Genomic DNA, 27,055 nt, shown 5'->3' on the forward strand with positions numbered 1-27,055 from the left:
TTTTGGCAAAAGTTATGACATGAAATATTTCTCTTATATTATGTTTCTACTCGTGTCAAAGTTGAGGTTTTTCATCTGCTGATTTAGGTAGACAGGCCAAGCGTACGCTTGAGGGACAACAATGGTCTTGGAGTGCCACAACCTGCCCAGATTGTAGGCTCAAGGCGTGACAAACTTGTTATTAGAGCACAAAGTTTAAGATTCCTAGGGATTCTATGAAGTAGTGTCTGTAGAGTCTTAATTATTGATGTGAAGCGTGCCACATCTATGATTAGGAGGCTGGGATATTTAGGAATGATTTCTTTCATCTTATTTCGTGCAAAGAGTTTATCTCTAAAAGTCTCTCTCTAATTCGTGCTTACACGTATTTTCAAATCATCATGCCTCAAAGAACGATAGTCAGAGGTCTTCCACGAAGGAATGTTGAGGAACAAGAGGTTCCAAATTCACCAGATCTACAACCTCAAGGAGAAGTTACCAATGCTGAATTTCGAGAAGCTATCCGAATGTTGAGTCAGGTTGTGACCAACCAAGTCGAGCAGCAAAGAGGAGCTCGACAAGAAAGGGAGAATACTATGAGAATTTTTGAATTCCTTAGGATTAATCCCCCTAGTTTCACCGGATCAAAAACTACCGAAGATCCGGAGAACTTCATAGAGGAGCTGAAGAAGGTGTATGAGGTAATGTATGTGGTTGATTTTAAGAGGGTTGAATTGGCTCCATACCAACTTTAAGGTATCGACTGATCATGGTTCGACCAATGGACGTGTGGTAGGGCTGAGGATGCACCACATCCAAGTTGGGCTTTTTTCAAGGAAGCCTTCTTGGAGAGGTTCTTTGCTCGTGAACTGAAGGAAGTGAAGGTGAGGGAATTCCTTACTCTGAAACAGGACTTCATGAGTGTTCATAAATACATGTTAAAGTTCACCAAGCTATCTCGCTATGCTCCGGAGATGGTGAAAGACATGAGGAGCAGAATTAGTCTATTTGTTGCAGGGTTGGGTCGTTCTTCAAGCAACGTAGTAGGGATGCGATGTTTATAGGTGACATGTATATATTAAGGCTAATGGTATACGTTCAAAAAATTGAAGAAGAGAAGGTGAAGGATAGAGAAGATTATCGAAACAAGAAGGATAAGTCTGGGAATGAGACTAGTCAACAGAAACGGGGTTCGAGCCGACCATGATTCTAGAAATTAAAGGGGCATGAACCATCATCTGCTAGTGCACCTTCTTCCAGAAACTGAGGTGAGTATAGCAGTCACAATTCACAACGCTTCAAGGATAGACCGACCCAATATCATGGTAGTATGGCACAAAGAGGTGGTAGAAGTTCTTCTAGCGGTAGGTGTGTTGGAATCCACCCTGGCAAATTTCGTGTTGGACAAACAGGTGTTTCAAGTGTGATCAAGAGGACCACTCCATGATAGAATGCCCTAATAATAAGTAAGGTGGTGAAAATTCAGGCAACAGAGGCCAATCTTCATCAGTTGCTCCTCCTAACAGGGCTGCACCCAGAGTAACTAATTCTGGTACCAGCGGAGGGGCGAATCACCTCTATGCTATCACTAGCCGCAAAGAGCAAGAGAACTCTCCAGATGTTGTCACATGTATGATTAAAGTCTTTACTTTTGATGTTTATGATTTCTTATACCCAGGAGCAAGATTATCCTTTGTAACTCCTTATGTTGCAAATAAGTTTGATATTCTCCCTGGATAGCTTTGTGAACCTTTTTGTGTTTCTATACCTATTGGGAAGTCTATTCTAGCGGAAAGAGTCTACCGTGATTGATTTGTTTTCATCAATCACAAGAATAGCATGGCTGATTTATAAAGTTAGACATGGTGTATTTTGATGTCATTCTAGGTACGGACTGGTTCTATGCATGTTATGCATCAATAGATTGTTGAACCCTAGTTGTCAAATTCAAGAGTCCTAATGAGCTAGTCATAGAGTGGCCTAATAGTTCAACAGTGCCTAAGGGTCGCTTCATTTCGTACCTTAAAGCGAGGAAGTTAGTTTCTAAGGGATTTATCAATAACTTAGTCCGAGTTAATGACTCAAATATTGAGGTACCTTCCCCTTAGTCAGTTCCTATAGTCAGTGAGTTCCCAGAAGTCTTTCGTGATTATTTACCCAGAGTCCCCCCTGAAAGGGAGATAGAATTCAGCATAAATGTCACCTTAGATACTCTTCTTATCTTTATTACGCTATACAGAGCTGAGTTAAAAGAATTAAAGGAGGATGTGAATGATCTATTAGATAAAGGTTTCATTCGATCAAATATCTCACCTTGGGGCGCTCTGGTCTTGTTTTTTAGGAAGAAAGATGGGTCCCTTAGGATATTTATAGATTATCGATAGTTAAATAAGGTGACCATCAAGAATAAATATCCTCTTCCAAGGATAGATGATCTTTTTGGTCAACTTCAAGTTGCTTATTTCTTTTCCAAGATTGACGTTAGATCAGGCAATCATCAGTTGAAGGTTATGGAACGTGATATTCCCAGGACAACTTTTATAACAATATATGGGAATTATGAATTTCTGGTTATGACCTTTGGTTTGACTAACACACATGTAGTATTCATGTACCTCATAAATAGAGTCTTCAAAAACCTTATTTGGATATTTTTGTCATCATTTTCATTGATCAGATACTGATTTATTCAAGGAAAAAATGGGATCATGCTAGTCACCTAAGGGTTGTTCTTTAGACTTTGAGAGATAAGAAGTTGTATGTCAAGTTCACCAAGTGCGAGTTTCGGCATAAGTTTGTGGCGTTCTTAGGCCACATTGTTTCTGGTGCAGGTATTAAAGTTTACATCAGAAGATAGAAGAAATTTAGAGTTGGCCTAGACCAACAGCTCCGACATATATAAGGAGTTTTTTAGGTTTCGCTGGGTATTATGGGAGATTTGTTGAAGGATTCTCATCTATCTCTCCTCATTTGGCCAAGTTAACTTCGAAGACTGTCAAATTTCAATGGTTTGAAGCTTGTGAGAAAAGCTTGCAGGAGTTGAAAATAAGATTGGCTACCGCTCTTATTTTGACCTAACCAGATGGTACTCAAAGCTTTCTGGTATATTTCGATGCATAAAGAGTTTGCTTGGGTTGTGTGTTAATGCATAATGGCAAGGTCATAGCTTATGCTTCCAGGTAGTTGAAAGTTCATGAGAAGAATTATCCCACTCATGACTTAGAATTGGATGCAGTAGTATTTTCATTGAAGATATGGCATCATAATTTACATGGTGTTCATATGGATATATTCACTTTAATCACAACAGCCTCATATTTGTGTTCACTAATAACGAGCTCAACCTTAGAAAGAGAAGGTGGTTGTATTTACTCAAGCATTATGACATGAGTATTCTTTACCACCAAGGTAAAGATAATGTAGTTGATATGACTTGAGAAAGTTTTCCATGGGAAGTACTTCCCATGTTAAAGAAGAAAAGAGGGAGTTAGCAAAAGATTTGCACAGACTTGCACGTCTGGGAGTCGGGTCTATGGATTGCACAAAATGAGGCATAGTAGTGTCGAATGGGGCTGAATCATTCTTGATGTCAGTGGTGAAAGAGAAGCAATACCAAGACCCCATTTTGCTTGATTTGAAGGCAAGCGTCCATATCCAAGAGTATTGGCTTTCGAAGAAAGGGGAGATGATGTGCTGAAATATGAAAGCAGATTATCTATACCTAAGGTTGATGGTCTTGAAGAGAGGATATTGGAGGAAGCTCATAGCTCCAGATGTTCCATTCATCCGGGTTGCACAAAAATGTACCGTGATTTCAGAGAGGTATATTGTTGGGAAGACATGAGGAAAGACATTGTTTAATTTATTTCCAAGTGTTTAAATTGTCAGCAAGTGAAGGTACAACATGAAATACCTGGAGTTTTAGATCAAAATATAGAGCCTCCGGAATGAAAGTGGTAGATTATTAATATGGACTTCATCACAGGCTAGCGAAGATTGCGAAGGAAACATGTTTCCATTTTGGTGATTGTCAACAGAATGACAAAGTCAGCCCATTTCTTGCCGGTAAAGACTACTTATTCGACCAAAGATTATGCAAAGTTGTACCTCCAAGAAGTGGTAAGACTTCATCTAGTTCCACTCTCCAATATTTAAGATAGAGGTGCCAAATTTAACGAACAATTATGTATGTCTTTCTAGAAAGGTTTGGGTTCCAAGGTAAATTTAAGCTCTTCTTTTCCTCCTCACACGGATGGACAAGAAGAATGTACTATCCAGACCTTGGAAGATATTTTGAGAGCTTGTGTGATTGACTTCAAAGGAAATTGGGATGATCACCTACCTGTCATTGAGTTCGCCTAAAACAACAGTTATCATTTAAGCATCCAAATGGCTCTATATGAATCTCTTAATGTGAAAAGATGGAGATCTCCTATTAGGTGGTTCAAAGTTGGCGAAGCAGGGTTGATAGGACCAAATTTAGTTCACCAAAGCTATGTAAAATGTGAAAGTCATTCAAAAAAAGGTTGAAGACTGCACAAAGTCGCCAAAAGTCCTACACAGATGTTAGAGGAAGGTAATTAGAGCTTGAGGTAGATGATTGGGTGTATCTTAAGATTCAACTATGAAAGGAGTGATGAGGTTTGGTAAGAAAGGAAAACTTAGTCCCCGGTATGTTGGACCTTATAAAATCTCCAAGAGAGTGGTCAATGTGTCTTATGAGTTGGAGCTACCCCAAGAGTTAGAAGCGGTTCATCCAGTGTTCCATATTTCTATTTTGCAGAACTGTCTGGTTGATCCTTCATTGATAATACCAATAGAGAATGTTGGGACTCAGGATAACATGTTCTATTAAGAAGTTCCGGTTCAGATTTTGGATTTTGAGGTGCGTAAGTTGAGACAACGGAAGTTGCTTCGGTCAAGGTCCTTTGGAGGAACCAATTTGTTGAAAAAGTGACTTGGGAAGCTGAGGATATAAAGATGGAATATTTACATCTCTTCTAATCCGCAGAGAATTGAGGTCAAGGTACTAGACTTTCTTCTTAGTACTTTATAATATTATGCATAAACATGTTATTACTTTGCTTTTGTGGTTGAGTGCTGAAATGATATTACTATCCTTAGCTTAGAGAAGGAATTCTCATTTGAGGATGAATGTTCCCAAGGGGAAGATATTGTCACATCCCGGATTCTAAATAAACAAAGGTTAATCTAAGAAAAAAAATACAAAAATCAAATTTTTAAATAAGTAAGGAAATCTGGAAAAAAAATCCAGATTTTAAAAGTGAATTTTAGCCATTTTCAAACGACTATAACTTCCAGCTCAGGAAGAATTTGGGTGAGTTCTTTATATGGATGGAAAGATCCTTAGAATATATTTTCAACCACTTAAAGTTTGCGAATTTCCAAGGTTGTATAAGTTATATATGACCTTTGGAAGATGAGCTATTAAGTAGGAAAAGTTCAAAAACTTGATTTGGTAAGGGTATTCTGGTCTTTTCTTTAAGTCAATTAACTATTTCATTTTCTAGTAATATGTTGGGGATATAAAATGATCCCATTAAGTTTATGCACTTACAAAATAGACTAGGGTTTTGAAAGCAATGATAAAAGAGGATAACGAAGAAGAAGACACAAGAACACTAAATTAAGCTTCGTGGATTTTCGTCGAGGGTGATCCCTAACAAGGTATGTGGGATATTTAGGACTGTTTTCGGGTCTAAATCATTGGGTAATAAGTTAATTAGATCCTAAGTGTTTGGGGTGGGATCCGTGGGAGTTTGGGAAGGTTAAGAGAGGAAAAACAAAGAAAAAGGTCGGAAAACCCGTTGGGGGGATGCTGGGGCGCTGCAGCTCCAAAGCCCCTTAGGACGGAGTCTCTCAATTAGTATCCAGCACGCCGCGCCTTCCAAATCACCCGAGGATAGCCTCCGTCAGGCTGGGGCATTTCGTGCCTCTCAGAGCGCCAGGAGCACCTGGAGACCCCATTTTTTCCCTTTCTTTTCTTACTAGTTCCTAAGTGATATACCCCTCATTCATAGTTGTTTGCCACACTCTAAGGTACATCTAAACATTATGAAATCATCCATAAATATAATATCATGATCCTTGAATTCATAATTAAAGTCATTGAATGTTAAGATCAAAGTCAAAGATGTTAAGAGCCAAGTCTAGAACTTAAGAAGCAAGTAAAAGTAAAGTTATAAGTTCTCTAAAGTCTTTCACAAATGTTTTCATTTTGCTTTAAAGACTTAAAGTCCAAATTCAAGTAAAGAGTTAGAGTTCATATCTCAAAAAGCTATAAGGGAACTAAGTGTTCTCTAAGAGTTAAAATTTCAAGTTAAGTAAACACAAGAGTTGAGTTCATTTCTCAAAAGATATAAGCGAACTATGTATTCCCTAGAGTTTTATTGATGTTTCACATTTGTGTAAAGAGGGGAACTGGAATTTTCAAAATAGTTTAGAACTAAAAGGGGAACATTGATTTCTAAAAGGAGCTTTTTTAAAGCTAATGGGTTGATTAAATTATCTCAACCCAAAGGAAGGAAGTTTTATTAAAAGTATGAGCTAAAGTACATTTTCAGGGAGTAGTATTGAGCACCGATGTCGATGTCGAGATGAGAGTTCATATTAACTCAAGTCTCCATGTAAATCATGTAACCAACTTAGGAATTGACGTGTCATACTTTTAGATGATCACGCAAGGAGAGCTAGTGGATTCTCTAAGTTGAGTAAGGTCCTATACCGATGGCAAGGTGTAGGATGGTTCTATTGCAACGTGAGGTAAGACGTTGTATTATCCATTAGGCTCATAGTGATGGTTGTCAGTTAGAGTAACTCCCACTAAGGCGATATTACTTCTTATATAAGTAAAGTTTAGTTTGTTATTGCATATATATATATATATATATATATATATACATACATTTGTCATGTCATTCTAACTGCTTTATATGTATATTATTTGAGTTAAGTATACTCTTGAGTTAAGTAGAGTCAAGGTAAGTTGATATAATCCCCTCAATCTTAAGTCGTTGTTCAGATCTCCAAGTCGCATACTAGTACATTCAATATATTGATGTCAGATGGCCTGCATCATTTCATGATGTAGACGCAGGAACCCAGAATCAGCATGAAGCTCTTCCTTGATTCCAGACTGAGATTCAGAGTTTTAATGAGCCTCCTTGCATTCTGGGGGACATCCTTTCTTTTCGTTTCTCAATTAGCTTAGCTTTTAGGATGTTGTGGGGTCTGTCCCAGTATCCCTCTCTAGACAGTTTAGAGGCTTCGTAGACTATAGTATTTATGTTTGGAATTGTTTTCAGTTATTAAGACTCAATTATCATTTTGGTAAAAAGTTATGACGTGACATATTTCTCTTTTATTATGTTTTACTCGTGTCAAAGTTAAGGATTCTGTTCCGCTGATTTAAGTAGATAGGCAAGGTATTCTCTTGAGGGCCAGCAATGGTCTTTGAGTGCCTGTCCCGCCCAGGGTGTAGGCTCGGGGCGTGACAATAATAATTTTTAATCATACTAATTATTTATTTATTTTTTGTCAATGTTTAATATTTTATCCATGTGGAGTGTGATGCGATAATTTTTTAAAATAATAGAGGGAGTGTATTACATACAAAATGATCAGAGTGGTTTAAAAGAGAGAGATGTGTTTCTCATACAAAAACTTAATAGTTTAGGTATGAAATTCAATATATATATATATATATACACACAGACACACACATACATACATACATCTTGCATGTGGTTTAAACTGCTTTATATGTATATCATTTGAGTTAAATATACTCTTGAGTTAAGCAAAGTCAAGGTAAGTTGATCTAATCCCCTCAAGATTAAGTCCTTGTTTAGCTCTCCAACTCAAATACTTGTACATTCAATGTACTGATGTCTGTTGGCCTGTATCGTTTCATGATGCAGACGCAATTTCCCAAGATCCGCATGCAGCTCTTCCTTGATTCCAGATCGAGCTTCAGAGTTGTGGTGAGCCTCCTTGCATTCAGGTGGACATACTTTTTTTTTTCATTTCTGAATTAGCTTAGCTTTTAGGATGTTGTGGGTCTGTCCCAACATCCCTCTCTTGACAATTTAGAGGCTTCATAGACTATATTATTTTGGTATTGAATTATTTTCAGTTATTAAGACTCAATTACTATTTGGAAAAAGTTATGATGTGATGTTTTCTATTTTATTATGTTTTTACTCGTATCAACGTTAAGGTTTGTCTTTCGCTGATTTAATTAGCTAGACTAGGTGTTTTCTTGAGGGCCAGCAATGGTCTTCGAGTGCCGGTCCCGTCTAGGGTGTAGGCTCGGGGCGTTACAATAATAATTTTTAATATTACTAATAATTTGTTTAATTTTTATCAATAATGAATATTTAATCCATCTAGAGTGTGATGCGATAATTTTTTTAAAATAAAAGAAAGGGTGTATTACATACATCATGATCATAGTGGTATAAAAGAGAGAGATGTGTTTCTCACACTAAAAATTGATAATTTAGGTATGAAATTCACCTTCTCAATGTAATGAACGGGTTTCGTCGTAATAGAAAAGTCTATAGGGAGAAATTTTGGGTCCGGAAACTTTTTAGTAAAATCTAGAAATTTCCCAACCTGGTCGAGATTTGGACGGCATCGGCGCGCATATACTCTAGACAAATCTTATAGCAGTTGAGTGGGTTGTTTATAATTTTCGTTTAATGCATAGATTGATAACACGTTAAGAAATCCGTACGACTTTACGAAATTGTATTTGGATAAATAGATCACTAGGAATCGACCTTAGCGTGAAAGGTATTTTCGTTAATTGAAGGTGAGTTATGGAGTGAAAATTTTAAATTGTTGAAGGAACTCTTTATTTCATTTATGTCGCTTTGGCGCCGGGTTTCACCGCTCTGCAAGAGCCGCTTAAAAGGGATTTGGGCGTTGTGACTGGTTCGATGGGACAAAAAGTCTTTAATAACTCATTATATCGGGAATGCCGCTCTAGCGAGCGTTCTATTTGCTCTGGCAGGATGAGTGCCGCTGTGATGGACCACAAGCGACTCAATATCGTTAATAAACCCCTAAACAACATTATTTTTCACTTTTCAACTTTTAGAGCGAATGAATGAACCCCATGTGATTCTTACTCCTTGGTCACCATTTTGAATTGTAACATCTCGTAACTCGTAGTAGCCTAGACTAAGCTAAGAAATTAAAAAATTTCGAATTCTCATAACTTTTAGCTCATGATGATTTAGAATAAGTTCTTTATATGGTCAGAGAGTCCTCTAAGTTTGCACGATTATGATATGTATGAGGGAGATATGCTTTTCAGAAGTTGGGTTTTTGAAGTTAGGAAAGTTCAATCCAAATTTAAGAAAGGGTGAACTAGTCTTTCTACCCGTTTATTTCATAATTCATTTAAAGATTTAATAGGGGTAAAATTATGTTTTAGTTCATATTAGAAAAGTTCTTCTAAGCGTAGGGTTTGGGAGAAAATAGAAGAGAAGAAGGACAAGGGACAAAGATCAATATTTCACCAAGAACACCAAGGATTTGTGAGTGGAAATTGTCGGGGGTATCCATATTAAGGTATGTGAGCTCTTTAGTTTTTGATTAATTCATCGGCTCACAAATCTTGTTTTTAGTTCAGAATTTATAGAATTTCAATTCATGATTAGAATTAAATTCTTGATAATCTCGTAAAATTCCTTTTTGGTTGAATTGAGTTTATACCCATTGATTATGATTACTAGTTTCCGATGTTGTTTTGGGTTTAAATCTGATAGATATTGAAGGTAATTATTATCCTAGGGGTTTGGGGATGAAGCCATGGAGGATTAGGTGATTTGGAACTAGAAAACGAGTTGAAAAAATTGTCAAACACACTAGGGCAAGGACAGGCGTGTCGTGCGTTGAGTGTGCCAAAAGAGAGCCTCAGTAAACAAGGGCCTGGCCCGGGGCGCCATGCATGCGCCAAAACCAAGCCTCAGTCAACTGAGGCTAGCGCGGCGCACCACCAGTGCGCCCCGATCGGTGTTTTTCACCTAGTTTTTGTCATTTAACCATTTTAAGTCCTTCTAAGGTATATTTACACCTTCCGCTGATTCTAATTGCTTCAAATGATTTCTAAACACCTAGAAATAATTAAAGAACACAAATTCAAACCTTGAATCCATAATCCAATTGAAGGAAAGCTAAGATCAAAGTCAAATGAGTTAAGAGTTAAGTCTAGAAGTTCAGAAGCAAGTCAAAGTAATGTTCTCAAAGGTCTTCAAGAGTCTTTACTAAACTTTTTAACTTCGTCATAAGTCTCAAGTTTCAAGATTATATTAAAGATTAGAAAGTTGAAATTTTTCCTTCAAAGAAATATAAGGGGACTAAGTATTTACTAAGAGTTGATTAAGACTAGAGTTTTCAAGTCAAGAAAAGAGTAAAGAACTGAATTCAGTTCTCAAGAGTTATAAGGGAACTAAGTATTCTTTGCAACTTCATCAATGTTTTCACATTTATGTTATGACAAAACTGAGATTTCCAAAGATCCTTCCGTCTAGTTTTTAGAAAAGAGTAACTTTCTAAATGAAGAAAGTAGGGATGCTGAGATTTCCAAGATAGACTTTGAGCTAAGTTTTGAGCTGATCTCAAATTACAGAAGTAAGTATGTTTAAAAACATTAGATCTAATATAATGATATTTTTTTGAAGTAGTATTGGTTACCGATATGAGAGAGATTTCATACAACTCACAACCCCTATAAACCATGTAGCCACCATGGGTAGAAAAGGGTCATATTTTTTAGATGATTCCTCTAGTGATTTTTTCTTACCATAGGCTAGTGGATCCATGAAGCAGTTCAAGTTCTATATCGATGGCAAAGTATAGGACGACTCTGGCAGCGTGAGACAAAATGTTGTATCTTCATTCTAACTCTGAAGTGATGGTTATCGGTGATAGAAACTTCTACAGAAGTTAAATATACTTACATACATCTGCTTAATTGTATTTTACATACATCTAACAGTTATTGATATCACTATATATATATATATATATATATATATATATATATTCAAAACTTACAACATTTTTTTGACAAACTTTTCTTTATATTGCACTTTTGTTAAATTGATTTATATTGAAATCAGTCAGTCATGTTGAATTGAGTTGAGCCACGTAAGTTCTTCAGTTTCTTTCAGACTCATTCTAGCCTATGTTGTTCAGCATTCCAACTCGCGTACTTGTGCATTAAATGTAGTGACTTCAGTTGGTATGAATCGTCTTATGATGCAGAGACGCGTAACCAGGATCAACATACAGTGCCTCGTTGATCTAGCTTGAGCACTCAGAGTCAGTGGTGAGTCTCCTTGCATTCAGGAGGACTCTTTTAGTTTCTTTCTAGTCTTTTCATTTATATAATATCGTGGGGTTTGTCCTAACATTCATCTAGTATTCTAAAGGATTCATATTCAGATAGTCAGTAAGAAAGTTTACATTTGAATCTTTATTTATTTACATTTAAGATGTTTTGTTATGAGACTTAAGTGTCATTTTTGCCAAGATAATTATTTTATGTAATTTTAATGAACATGTTTTTCCATTTATGTTGAGTAAAGTCTTATGCTGAGTTAAACAAGTCAGTTCAAGATTCTGCTCAAGGTCAACAATGGTCATTAGGTGCCAACTACTCCACCGTATAGGCTCGGGGCATGACAATAATGCTAAAGGTAAGCTTTCCATTTGTACAATTCGTTTTTCGATACTTAAAACACAACAGGATAGGTTAATGCTGATGGGAAAGGGTTTGATCTCAAAATTCATGATGGAAACAACCCTAATAAAATCAGGGGATGATCTAGGGTTTGTTAGTAGTGTTTGTAATCCGGGTGATTATTGACTACCATATTATATTGATTGTTTATTGACATAAAAATGAGATCGGATTGCCACAATCCAGCAAGCTAACTTGGATTGGTATCACGTTTCGGTGCACTAACAATTTGAATTTGGGTTCCATAAGAGGATCAACTACTTGTGGTAAAATTTATAATTTTAAGCATGTGTTAACCAATATCAGTATTGTTATATTCGATATATTGCATGGTCATAATGTTGTGATGACTTGCTTATGTTACACTAGTGGAATAGCCTTTTGATCCTACAAGTATATAGTGGTTGTGTACTGATTATGTACTTTCTCCTATTTTTGTTGAATACGGGACATCTTCTGGCGGCTATTGACAGACCTCGCATAGAATATTTGTGACTCGTGTTCAAATCCAAGGGTGACCTACCATCATCCGAGCTGCTTTGTATTCTTTTTGAGTCTTTGTCCACATTCTAGACTTACACTTATTCTTAGTAAGACTTCATTAGTTAGGATTATGACATTTCTTATTTAGACATTGTCTCGTTACTTATATGTTTTGTTACATTGACTTTCAGGTTCTAGGTTATTTTTTCCTCATTATAAGTTAGTTCTTTAGAATATTGTTGGAGTTTTCCGAGAACTTCATTAATTTAGTTATTTACCCTTCTTCCTTAGTTAAATTGCTTTATCCCACTGAAGGGTTTAGTTTGGACGCCACTCACGACATTTTGGGTCGTGACACTCAATAATTTAGTTATGAAACTAAAGAAAATGTATAGTTTAGGTGTGTTTTTGAAACTTATCTCAATATTTCAACACTACTAAATTTCCTATCTATTAATTTTCCTAATACTTCTTATCATCTATTTTAGGACTCTTTAATTGTTAAATACTCTTAAAACTTCATACCATAATTATTAGGGCTATTTAGTTATTAATTTTCTCAATACTTCGTATCATCTTTTTAAGAACGACCTCATAATTAATTTTCTTAAATATTTTTTACCATGTATTTTAGGACAACTTAATTATTAAGTTTTCTAATATTCTTACCCTGTAATTTTTGTATTTCTCTTGCCATACATTTTGGCACTCCTTAATTTCTTATTTCTCCTATTACTACTTACCATATATTTATGTTGTTTTGTTATTAATAGATCTAATATTTCTGTCCTTTTTTTTAAAAAAAAATTAAAAATATAAATTTTTTCCATATATTATAAGGTTTCTTAGTTATTAATTGTTCTAATATTTCTTGACTAGGATTTTCCATATTATTCATAAAAGTAAAAAAATACAATATAAGAACGTGAAAAATCAACAATTTTATGAAATTGTACTAAAATGTAGAAATTAGTAAGACAAAATAACACTTACCATATATTTTATGCTCTTTAGTTATTAATTTCTTGCCATTTAAAAAAAAATTAAAAGATATATATTTTTTGCCATATATTTTAAGGTTCCTTAGTTACTAATTATTCTAATATTGCTTGCCCTTTACTTTGAAGCGTCTTAGTTATTAAGTGTTCTAATATCTCCTAGAATAGTGTGTGCTTCTGCCCAATCTATAACACATATATATCATCATGCTTGATTCTGAATCTGGCTAATGATTGGGAAAATTTGATATTCTTCATAAAAATTAAAAATGCAATATAAAAATGTTAAAAACAACAACTTCATCAATATAAACAAAAATGTAGAAATTAGTAAAACATAATACCGTAACAAAAGCATTTAGGAAGAACAAAATAGTTGAGAACATAATTAAATAAACAACAATTATTCTTATAAATTTATCCTCACTTAGATGACCAGTTCTTCAATCAATACTCATAAATATATCCATCTTTGAAATAAGTAATATTTTGGAGGTTTCTATGTCATCATCTTTATATGTAAGATTTATCTCAATATTATCATATTTATTTGAGGAAGTTTCTTCATCCTCATCATTCTGAAAAGACAAGTGTGCCGCCATATTATTATCTTTTCTTCAAAGAGGGGCGTGATAAAGTTTCAAAAATTATAAGGCGTACGACATTCACATACCTAGTGATCTTTTATATCAATATCAGTGACGAATATAGATTCTATCATAATGACAATAATCATTTCGTCCCATACCCCGTCCTCATTCACGTCCAAGATTAGGATAATTATTTTTTCTTTATTGACACTGATTATGTGTTGCTACAACATTTGCTTCATCGAATGGAGTAGGAAAAGTAGGATGAGCTTCATGATTTTTTATCAATAAAGCAGTATTCTGCTAAGCCATAAGTACATGTAATTAATTCAAAATATTTTTAAAACTTTTTTCTTTGTATTATTGTTTTGATAACAAATTTGAATTGTGGAAGTAGAAAAGTTTTCTCAAATAAGTCATTATTAGTGATGGTATCTCCATATAATATTAATGTGGAACTTACTTTATGATGAGCAGAATTTTACTCATATAGAGTTATAAAATCTTGAATTCAAAGGGTTAGCCACTCATCTCTAGCTTTTATTAACACCGTAAGTTTTAGGTTTTCATATCGATCCTTCAAATTAATGCATATTTAAAGAGGGTTAAATATTCAATTTTTAATTCCTCATGGAGATGATGTAGGCAAAAAATCATGGTCTTCGCTTTATACTGATGTGAAACTTCATTTTCTTGTTTAATATATCACCACAAATTTCAGCGTCATGGTGAATTTTAGCATCAACAACACATGACAAATAATTTTTTCAATAATATCAAGTGCTACAAACTCAAAAACTTGATAAGTTTAACTTGATGAACACTAGAAGAAGGCAGATGAGTAAGAAATAATTAATTGCTGCGTAATAAAATAATTACTTATAAAAAAATCAGAAAGAGAGATATGAATTTAAGGTAAATATAGAAATATACAAATAAAATAACGATTTTTGAAATACATAAATAAATTCAGCAATATAGAAATACACAAAGAAAATTTCTATTGCAAGGTACATAAAAATTAGATATAATAATAACATACATAAATGAAATTTTTAGAAGCATATATTGCAAGATGTTCAAGAAAAAATTATGATAAAGTTATAATTTATACATTATTCATATATAAGAAAAGTTGAAAGAAAATGATATACATACTCAAATTAATATAACTCACTAAATAATAATAGAGTTAGATATACCAAATACAAATCAATAGGTTAATTTAACTAAAATAATATTAATAAATAAAGAACAAAAATGCAACTAGAGATATATAAAGTATGTGCTTATCATACCAAAAATATAAAGTCTTATGCTGATAATATGTTATGAAATATTAGTTAAAAAAGAAGAAGAAAAGGAAGAATAAAAGAAAGGATGAAATATTAGTTAAAAAAGAAGAAAAGGAAGAATAGAAGAAAGGGAGAAAGTGACGGAATATATAGTAAAAGTAATAAAATAAAGGAAAATAATGGTCTTCTTTACTTTTTTTTTTGGTGTGTACGGGTATGCCCCTTTTGTGGAAAAACACATTCTTGAAGATGTGAGCTTTCTACGGTAATGGACACTGTATATATAACTATATATATATATATATATATATATATATATATATATATATATATATAAGTCTTCTTAATTAGGTTATTAATTATTTTAATATTTCTTGCCATATTTTTTGAAGGATCCTTGGTTATTAATTATTCTAATATTTTTTCTATATGTTTTAATGCTACTTAATTATTAATTATTGTAGATCTTTCTCTTACTATATTTTATGTTGACTCCTTTATACCAATCAGAATACATAAAATTCTCTTGATTAATTAAACAAAATTATATTAATGAATTATATTTTTATTATTTATCTTATCAAACACTTTTCAACTTATTTCAAGTTATTTTAATATTTGTTAAACATTTTTAAAATAAAAAATTTATTCAATAATAAATTTGACCTACTTTAATCTAATCCAATCACTTGGTAAGACTCTATCAGTTCTAGAAAAATGGGTTTAATGATATGAGATCTCTTCCAACAAGGAAAGTAGACTTGCACAACCCCTATAAATAATACCCATAAGAAGCAGAGGAGAACAAAACAAAAAATTTCATATCACTCAAAACAAATATGAACGAAGTTGGAAAAGATGAATATTTGTGCATCAGTTTCAACAACTATGGACTTGTACCGGATATTGCTGCTAAAATCTCCGATGAATGTCAGGCGGAGGAGAACAATAGCGAAGAGGACTTTGAATTCTCGTTAGCCTCTGAAAATTCGGATAAATCAATTGCGAAATTCATCTATGACACTCCGACTAAATTCCAGCAGCCAATTTTCCCTCTTTTCAATAGGGATCTATTGTTAAGTGATTCAGATTTGAATGATATTGATAAATCAACTCCGCTGAAGAAATTGTATCTAGAAAAAAATAAATCATTGGAGGAGACGATACCTGCCACAAGTTACTGTATGAGGAAGTCGAAGATAAGTGAGCCATCACCAAGGAAATGGAATAAAAGTAAATCAACTGGATTTGGGCCGAGGATCCGAGATCTGTTATGGAGGAGTAATAGTGGAGGGAAGGAAAAGGACAATTTTCTATTTCTCACAAGAAAAGCAAAATCAAAAAATTCCAATGAGGTTTGGAAGACGGACGGGAAATTATTGAAGGAGACGAAAAACAGCAGAGGAGAGAAGGGTTTACCGGCTGCGGAAAGCACTCATAGGATTTTTTGCTATTTGTATGGGTAGAAGTTATCGACGATTCTAACATGCAAATACAAATGTTTCTAGAAAACATTGGTGTAGAGTTTGAGTTTTTCACATGCAAATGCTTCTAGGAAACATTGTTACAAAAATTGTTTTTTGCGTTTTAGTATAGGATTTTATCACCAACCATTTCTACATAGATGTTGCTTTTTTACTTTCGAATTCTAAAATTGAAAACATTTTGACAATTCCCTCTCTCTATCAACATGTTGGATTTTGACAATCATTTTTATTTTATTTAAATTTTGACTATAAATTTGGATATGAAAAATTGAATTTATTCATAAAATTAAATTTATGTACTTAAAAAGTATTACCCTCTCCTAGTTGTTTTTTTAACTCAAGCTAATATTTTAAGATGTTTTCTTTTAACATATATATTGATATGAAAAAAATTAAGATTTTTATTTTTTAATATAGCTTTTGATTGTTTAATTTTATTATAAAATATTTTAGAGGGAGAGCAAAAGGGTGAAAGTATAGAGTTTCCACATCAATATGATATTTTAATTGCAGAGTATGAGGTTATGTTTAATGTCTCAGGTAAGCATACTATCATGACACGTCCCATTGAGACAGCTAGTGACAGAGTTTGTTAAAAAATTTATTATTTCGATTCATACAAGAGTTTCTCAAATTACCACTTCTAGTGTTCCATTTCGGAACGTCATGGATGTTGTCAAAGATTTGGAAATAATTAAACGTGAGGGATTTGAACAACATGAGGACCAGAGGGACAATTAGTTAGGTGATTTTGGTAGTGCTCCTCCTAAGAATTGAGGTTACTTAAGGAGAGGTTATCTCTCTTAGTCTAACAGACTCGTTCATGTTGTGAAACTAGTGTCAAGGGATGATTATATTGGGCTTAGTTATTCTAGTTTGATACATACTTCACATGGTTCATCTTCTAGCTAGACCTATAGGTTGTGGAGGGCATTCTAATCATTCAAGTTTCTCTCATCAGTCTACACCTCATATTTACCATAGTATTCTTATTTAGTATTTTCTTAAAGTCAAGTTTCATTCAATGAACATAAATTAATTTATTTAGATTAATTAATTTGACCGATTGATATGAATCATCTTCTTATTTTTTCTATGTTGGTCAAACATGTATTTTCTAGGCTAATAACTTTCAAGGATAAAATAAGAAGAATAGAGTCATTAATGCATTGAATTAGGGATATAACGAGTATTAAAGAACATCTATTTTTAATAAAGACAACATTTAAAACAGAAGAATGGTGTATTTTTATTAATTCCTTTTACCAAATATTTCAAGAGGATAAGTGTCAAAATCAGACCTAAATTATCCTCTTTTATTGAGTTTCATACCTAAACTATTGAGTGTTTGAGTTACATAATGAAACCATCAATTTTTAGTTTGAGAAACACTCCCTAGTGGTGTGTGTAATGCACTCTCTCTTTTATTTGAAAAAGTCTTGACATATAGCATATCACATTGATAAAATATTCCACCTTGACAAAAAATTTAATAATAAAACATTAATATTTATAAAATATTAAAGTATTAATATCAATATAATTTTTTGAAAAATATTTCTTTTATAATTTTTTTAAAAATTTATGCTTCACCCCACCCTCCCCATATTGAAGATAGTAGAGAGAGATTTTTTACTATGTTATCCTATGTTATCCAGAATGTGATGTCCAAGGCACTCATCCCCCCCCCCCCCACCCCCAAAAAAATAATATTATTTTATTTTGAATAAATAAAAAATCCACCACATACTATTTTGACCCTCTGTTCCTATTTTTTATGTTATTTTTACGTTTTTTTTCATTATGTTAGATATGCATGTACATATAGTTTTAGAAAAAAAATCTACTAGTGTATCGAATATAACATAAACAAGTAAGAAATTTAAAAAATCTTGTATATATCTAAGACAAAATGAACAAAAAATTTAAAGCGGATGATTAGTTGGGGTAGATAGAATTATTTTTTAATAAATAAAATAATACTTAAATTAGTATTTGAGGGGTGGGGGATGAAGTAAAAAAATCCAAGTAGGAGGAGGGGTAAGAAAATTATTTTATATTTTATTTTATAAAAGAAAAATTAACTTTTTTGGATAATTATTTTTAATAATACTAATAATTTGTTTAATTTTTGTCAATGTTGAATTTTTTATCCATGTGTAATGTGATGCGACAAATTTTTAAAATAAAAGAGAGAATGTATTACACAAACCATGATCATAGTGGTATAAAAGAGAGAGATCTGTTTCTCACAAAAAAATTGATAGTTTAGGTATGAAATTTACCTTCTCAATGTAATGAACAGGTTCCGTTGTAATAGAAAATTCAATGGGAAGAAATCTTGGGTCGACAAACTTTTCGTAAAATCTGGAAATTTCCCAACTTGGTCGAGATTTGGACAAAATTGACGCACTTAAACTCTAGAAAAATCTTACAGCAATCAGGTGGAATGTTTATGATTTTGATTTAATTCGTAGATACATAACGTGTTAAAGAATCCGTATGACCTTACGAAATTGTATTTGGGTAAGTAAATCTCTGGGAATCACCGTTAGCTTGAAAGGTATTTTTTGAGTATTGTTAGTTGAAATTGTGTTATGAAGTGGGATTTTTCATAATGTTAGAAGGAACTCTTTGTTTCGTTTATGCCTCTTTTGTGCCATGCTATGGTTCCTTGGCAGAGACGCTACGACGGATTTTGGGCGTTGTGACAGGCTCGACGGGACTAAAGTCTTTAATAGCTCACTGGTTCGTGAATGCCGCTCTGGCAAGTTGAATGTTCACTCTAGCGTCACCGTTGTGGCAGGATGAGTGACGCTGTGACGGGTCAAGCATGAATCAGTGTCGTTAATAAATTCCTAAATGATCTTATTTGTCACATTTCAACTTTTACAGCTAAAGAACGAATCGCATGCGATTCTTACTTGTTTTTCACCATTCTTAAGGCTAAAGGTAAGCTTTTCATTCTTTGAATTCATTTTTTGATATGTAAAGTGAAATAGAATGGGTTAATATTGATGGAAAAAGGACTGATCTCAGAATTCATGATGGAAACAACCTTAATCGGATCATGGGATGATCTAGGGTTTGTTAGTACTGTTAGTAATCCGAATAGTTAGTGATTATCTATTGACTCTTATATTACCTTGATTGTTTGTAGACCACGAACAAGCGGAACGAATCCGGAAAGGGAAGAATCAAGTTTCTTACGGTCAAGCTTGTTTCGAGCTAGCTAATGGTTGTGATTCTATGATTGTGCCATATATGTTTGTTCTTGCTTTATTATGATGCATGTATGTATGTGGATCTTGCATGTTGATCACACTAATTGTAGATGAGTATGAGCACATGATTATATGGCATGAACCACTTCTTGATTGTATGATTATTGAGAATATACTTGTGAATGTTATTGTGGTGTGTTGATAGATCAGATTGTCATGTTCTAGCATAAGTAACTGGGACGGTTACCACGTTCTGACATAAAAATGGGATCAAATTATTGCGTTTTACAAGCTAACTTGACCGGGTAACATGTATCGGTGCACTAATAGTTTAAGTTTTGTTTCCATGAAAGGATCAACTACTTGTGATAAAATGTATAATGTTAAACATGCATTAATCAAAAAATTTATATTTGATATAGTACATGGTTATAATGTTGGGATGGCTTGCTAATGTTACACTAGCGGAATAGTCGTGCAATCATGACAGTACACAATGATTGTGTACTGATTCTGTACATGCTCTTATTTTTTTGTGTACAGGGCATCTTTCAGTGGTTATACGCAAACCTCGCATAAAAATTTGTGATTTTATTGAAATCCAAGGGTGACCTAGCATCTTTCGGGCTGCCTTAGATTTTTTTTGAGTCTCTTTCCACATTCAAGACTTAGACTAGTTATTAGTAAGATTTCTTTAGTTAGGATTATTTCCTTTCTTATGTAAACGTTGTTATGTTACTTAGATGTTTGTTACATTGACTTTTAGGTTCTATGTTAAATCTTCTGAATTTTAGTTGATTCTTTAGAATGTTGCTGGAGTTTTATAAGAACTTCATTAATTCAGTTATTTAACCTGCTCTTGTAGTTTCAATGCTGTAGTTTTTCTTTAGTTTTGGTTCTCCCACCGCAGGGTTTCGTGTGGCTGCCACTTCATATCATATATTTTTAGAACTACTTAATTATTAATTTTCTTAAATACTTTTTAATATATATTTTAGGACTAATTAATTATTGAAGTTTTATAATATACTTACCACATAATTTTTTTATTTCTCTTACCATACATTTCCCTACTCCTTTATTTCTTATTTTGCCTATTACTACTTACCATATATTCTATGTTCTTTAGTTATTAATAGTTCTAATATTTCTTGCCATTAAAAAAATTAAAAATATAATCTTTTTGCCATATACTTTAAGAATTCTTAGTTATTAACTGTTCTAATATATTTTTACTAGGTATTTCCATATTCTACATAAAAATAAAAATAAAAAACAATATAAGAATGTTAAAGACAAACAACTTTAGGTAATTGTACTAAAATGTAGAAATTACTAAGACAAATACCACTTACCATATATTTTATGTTCTTTAGTTATTAATAATTCTAATACTTCTTGTCATTTTTAGAAAATTTAAAGATATATATTTTTGCCATATATTTTAAGGTTCCTTAGTTATTAATTGTTCTGATATATCTTGCCCTGTATTTTGTAGCGTGTTAGTTATTAAGTGTTCTAATATCTCTTAGAATAGTGTGTGTTGTTGCGCTATCTAAAAGATATATATATAATCATGCTTGATTTTGAATCTAAGTAATGACTGGAAATTTTTCAAATTCTTCATAAAAATAAAAAATAGAATATAAAAATGTGAAAAACCAACAACTTTATGAAATCGGGCAAAAATGTAGAAATTTGTAAGACATAATACCGTAACAAAAGCATTATGAAGGAACAAAATTGTTGCAAACCCTAAACCCTAGACAACCATATGTCACACAATTAACCATTTACCATTAATGATTTTTACGGTTTTGTTCATTTCAGTCAAGAACACCTCCCGATTTCATGAGTGTGTAGAAAATAGGATTCTAACAATGATTCTCTTTGAAGCGTCTTACACCTCACACTCACATAGGTTATTTCTAATCGTGTTATAGCGTGGATACAATATTTGGTCAACTTTGCAAAACATAAAAAATCATTAAAATAATTAAGCTTTATTAACTCATTAACAAGTCTTTATGTTGTGTCCTTGTTCTTGAGCATTTTCTTCATCATGAGAATGGATTGAGTTGGTTGACAATGTTAAAGCGTTATTCACCAACTTTATTTTTCTCCTTAAATCTAGGTCTTGGGATTTTCAGTCTACTAGATAGAGTTACCACCATGATGACTTGTCCTAAGACTTAAATCCATTCCCTTAGATTATCTTTCAACTTTCCCTCTAGTTAGGGCTCTTGTAAGTGGATCCGACACATTTTCCTTTGACTTTACATAGTCAATTCTGATAATTCCACTAGAGAATAATTTTTTAACGTTATCATGTCTAAATCCTATATGAGGAGACTTCTCGTTATACATCATGCTCCATGACCTAGCTATTGCATCTTGACTATCAAAGTGTATGCATACTAATGTCAATGGTTTGGGTCAAAAAAATATCTATCAAGAAATTTTTGAGTCTTTCAACTTATTCACCGACCTTATATTGAGCTCCTAGTTCAAAGATCATTATAGAGCTAGCGATACATGTCTCTTTTAAAATATTTCCAAGAGACTGCTCCTCTATCAATATTAAATATATATCCACTCGTGAAATTTACTTCATTTAACAGATGATCCAATTTGCATCACTATACTTCTGGATATTGTTATAATGCAGGGCAAGTTTTAAGTATTTTTTTTTAATACTCAAAAACTCTCTTTATTGCCATATAATGAGTTTGATTAGGATCACTTGTGAACTGACTAAGTTTATTAATAACAAATTCTATATCAGATCGTGCACACTTCATGATATACACCATACTTTCCAATCCTGTAGCACAAGAGTCACTTTCGCTTTTACTCTTTTGAAATGTAATGCTCACATTTATTGGAGACTTAATAATATTGAAATCCAAATATTTGAAATAGTCAAGTATCTTTTCAATGCAATGAGACCGTGAAAATGCTTAACATTATGGAGTTCTAAGGATTCTTATACCTAAGATCGCATCACCTACTCCAAGATTTTTCATTCCAAACTTGCTTTCTAGCATAAGTTTAGTAGCATTTATGTCATTAGTGTTTCTATTGATGATCATCATATCACCAATATATATACAAACAGTGACCTTTGTGATTTTAATGTGAAAGCATTTATCCCTTCCGTCATTCTTAAATCCATTTATCAATATGGTTTGCTCAAATTTCTTATGTCATTGCTTGGATGCTTGTTTTACTCCATAATGTGTCTTAACAAGTTCGCACACTTTCTTTTATTTATCCGGAACCACAAACCCTTGGATTGTCCATGTAATTTCTTCCTCCAATTCTACATTTAAGAATGTTTTTTCCATTCATTTGATTAATTTTGAGGTCATATACCACAACTAATAATTTTAGCATCCGAATGGATGTAATTCTAGTTACAAATGAGTATATATATCGACAAGATCAAAAATTTGTTTTTGCCTAAAGCCTTTGACACAAAGTTTTGCTTTAGATTTTCAATAGTTCAATGAACTATTATTTTCCTTCTAAAGGTTCACTTTGAACCCAAAGGTTTATTTTGTAGAAGAATATCAATTAACTTGCAATTAACATAGTTGCTCATGATTTCATCAATCTCACTATTGACACCATCTTTCCAAACGATAAGTCTATACAAGACATAAGAAATGTTACAAAATCATATTCGAAGGAAGTAAATGGCCTTTGACATTTACTACGCCTATGAATCTCTTTAATAAGTACAATATCCTATTTTCTTTCCTAGGACTTTTAGACCATTGTCTCGACTACTCAAGTCTAATTTTACAATCCACAGTCACATGTCCTATTTTAATTTTTTGAGGAATAGGAACTTGGACTTTGGATAGACACCCCCACACTTTGAAATATTTCAAGTTGGATTTCCTTCCTTTCTATTTCTCCTATTAAATAGATTGTGTCTTGAACCAATAAAATTCCTTTCTTTATGAAAAGAGAAAGCTTTTTGTTGTTCCCTTTTTCAGTAAGGATAGTTCCTCCACAAAAATTTTGTGTTAACCACAATCTTATAAATAATGCCTTCAGAATTTATTTTAATATTAAATTTTTCATTAGATTGAGTTCAATAGGGACACAAATTGATGTATAATTTCACTTTTCAAACACATTTCTGCAGAATGAGATTTATACTTTCCATCCCTATCACTTCTTATCTTTTTCCCAACTGATAATCAACTTCAATATTATATTGTCTAGACGTTTGTATAGCTTCATCCTTGTCATTCAGCAAATAGATATAGTCGTTTCTAATGCAATTGTCAATAAAAGTAACATATACTTTTTCCCACCATGAGATGGTATTGACTTCATATTAGAAATAACAGTGTATATCAATTTTAAGGGATTAGAATTCCTTTCAACAAATTTGTAAGAATTCTTCACATACTTAGATTCCACACAAACTTGACATTTTTATTTAGTGCACTCAAAGTTAGACAAAACTTCTAGGTTGATCAGTTTTCCTTACAAGGTTCTTTTTTAATTGACATGTCCCAAGTGCTCATGCCATTAACTTTTACTCGAGCAAGTAAGAACAAATAAAACTATTGAGTTTAAGAATTTCTTCACAAGGTATTCTTTTCTCAAATATTTTGTTCCAACTTCTTACAATTTTGTGTCATACAAACATTGCCTAGAGTCAACATCTTGTCAAATGTCCTTTTCATAAGGACATTTTGTAACACTCTCAACTTTTACAATACAAACTTTAATATATATATATATATATATATATATATATATATATATATATATATATATATATATATATATATATATATATATATATATATATATAAAGAGAGAGAGAGAGAGAGAAATATTAATTGATATGTTTTATTGACTACAATTACAATACCATAGGACACAAACAAAAGAACTGCAAGTAACACTTGTACAAGGAAATACACTTGAAATTCTTAAACGAAAAGTCTAAAATGGGGTTGAGAAGATAGAAGAAGAGGGATAGAACTTTCAGAATCAAAGATAACTGCCTGCACTTTCCTACCAACATTTTCACACTTTTATACAATTTCCATAGATAACCGTCGCTTGGCACATGTGGCTCTCTTCGTGCCCAAATGTAACTATCCAACCTTTTTGATGGAATTATATTTCTAGTACTTCGACGTCGCTTGTCAATGTTAATATCACTAGTCTTATCCTCCTTATCATTTATAGTAGAAAATGTCTCCATTGAGTTCACAACATTACTCCCGTGCTGAAAATCGACCTTGTCCTCAAGGTTGAAGTCATCTCTGTCAGTCTGGTCAGGACAATCTTGAAGTTTTAATGGTGTTACATATTGGATAGGCTCCCCCAAGCAACACTTAAGTAGTGAAACATGAAACATAGGATGTGCCTTTGCCTCGACCGGCAATTACAATTTATATGACACATCCCCAATGCGTTTGATGTTGTAGATCTTGTATTTCAAACATGCTTAGAACAAATTTCACAACTAGAAAATTAAAGCTAGCAGCGAATCTAGAATCAGAAAAAAATTTAAAAAAATATACGAAATATTTTTCTTAAAGAAGAATTGTTGTTAATATATGTCTAAAGAATCTTACTGATTCCAACAAATTTTGCAGAAACTTGAAGTTAGCAAGTTTAATGAACCAGTGAAGAACAAAAGAATAGAAGAATTGAAATTAATTCACAAATCTAAAATTTGTAATACACGTACCAGAATATTAAAAAAATTTAATAGGAAAAATATCAAGAGCACTGAACTCACAGTTTCCCCTTAAGGAAATTATTCCCCTATAGTATCCAAGGTTTGATTTGGAATATGATCTCCCAGGGTAAAATGATTTCAATCACCATCATATAGATACTAACAACTCCGGTGTCAGCGAATCACTCAACGGCAGTAAAGTTTTGCTAGATTTAGTAGTTGAAGAAGAAGTCCATGAATTCTATATTAAAATAAGAGGAAATCCCTCAATATATAGAAAACAAAGGGTAGTGCGAAAAGGTTCTTATTGTGCCTTACCAAAAAAGTCACAAACCTTTGGAAAAGTCACAATCTTTTTGAAAGGTCGTCACCTTTCATAAAAGTCATAACTGTCCATAAAAGTCACAACTTTCCATAAAAATCACAACTTTTCATAAAAGTCACAACTATTCATAAAACTCGCAACATTTCGTAAAAGTCACACCTCTTCATGAAAGTCGCAACCTTCATTTTCCATTCGCACCTTTTTTTTTTAAAAAAAAAACTAACAATCGCCCGCATGAATGGGGAATGACTCGAAGACAGAGAAACGGACAAGTATGTGTACCTTACAAGCAAGAATTAATTGCATCTGGATAAGTAGGTTTCCCTTTGGACTTTCCGTAGTGAACATATGTCGTATATACTCGGTAAATCGGTAGATGCAATATCTTTGAACTGTTGAACTTTGGTGTATATCTAGACAACCATATGTCACACAATTAACCCTTTACCGTTTATGGTTCTTACGATTGTGTTTGTTTTAGCCATGAACACATCCTGGTTTCATGAGTGTATAGAGATATGAGCTTTTGACAATCATCTTCTTTGAAGCGGCTTACACTTCACACTCACATAGGTGATTCCTAATCGTGTTATTGCGTAGATACACTATTTGATCAACTCTGCCAAACTTAGCAAACCACTAAACCATTAAGCTTTATTAACTCATTAACAAGCCTTAATGTTGTATCCTAGTCCCTGAGCATTGTCTTCATCATGAGAATTGATTGAGTTCGTTGACAATGCCGAACCGTCATTCACAACTTTGTTTTTCTCCTTGAATCTAGATCTTGAGATCTCCAGTCTGCTAGAAAGAGTTACCGCCATGATGACTTGTCCTAAGCCGTAAATTCATTCTCTTAGATGATCTTTTAACTTCCTCTCTAGTTATGCCTTTTTAAAGTGGATCCGACACTTTATCCATTGACTATACATAGTAAATTTTTATAACTCCACTAGAGAGTAGTTTTCTAAAGGTATCATGTCTATGTCGTATATGACGAGACTTTCCATTAACGTCATGCTCCATGCCCCATTATTTTATCTTGACTATGAAAGTGTATGCATACTAATGCCAATGGTTTGGGCCAAAATAGAATATCTATTAAGAAATGCTGGAGTCTTTCAACTTATTCACCAACCTTATCTAGAGCACCTAGCTCAAAGATCATTGTAGATCTAG

At 33.0% G+C, this 27,055-nt stretch overlaps 2 protein-coding genes across 2 annotated transcripts; both read left to right on the forward strand.

Moving 5' to 3' along the window:
• Positions 1-380: 380 nt before the first annotated feature.
• On the forward strand, positions 381-1,043 carry LOC138340301 (uncharacterized). Its single transcript, XM_069292014.1, has 2 exons — positions 381-685; positions 776-1,043. The coding sequence occupies exons 1-2, from the start codon at positions 381-383 to the stop codon at positions 1,041-1,043; spliced, it is 573 nt and encodes a 190-aa protein (XP_069148115.1).
• A 14,917-nt stretch (positions 1,044-15,960) lies between these two features.
• On the forward strand, positions 15,961-16,587 carry LOC104645174 (uncharacterized). The gene has a single exon (XM_010316259.4). The coding sequence runs from the start codon at positions 15,961-15,963 to the stop codon at positions 16,585-16,587; it is 627 nt and encodes a 208-aa protein (XP_010314561.1).
• The last annotated feature ends 10,468 nt before the right edge of the window (positions 16,588-27,055 follow it).

This window comes from Solanum lycopersicum, chromosome 12 (assembly GCF_036512215.1).
Source record: "Solanum lycopersicum chromosome 12, SLM_r2.1".
Taxonomy (NCBI): domain Eukaryota; kingdom Viridiplantae; phylum Streptophyta; class Magnoliopsida; order Solanales; family Solanaceae; genus Solanum; species Solanum lycopersicum.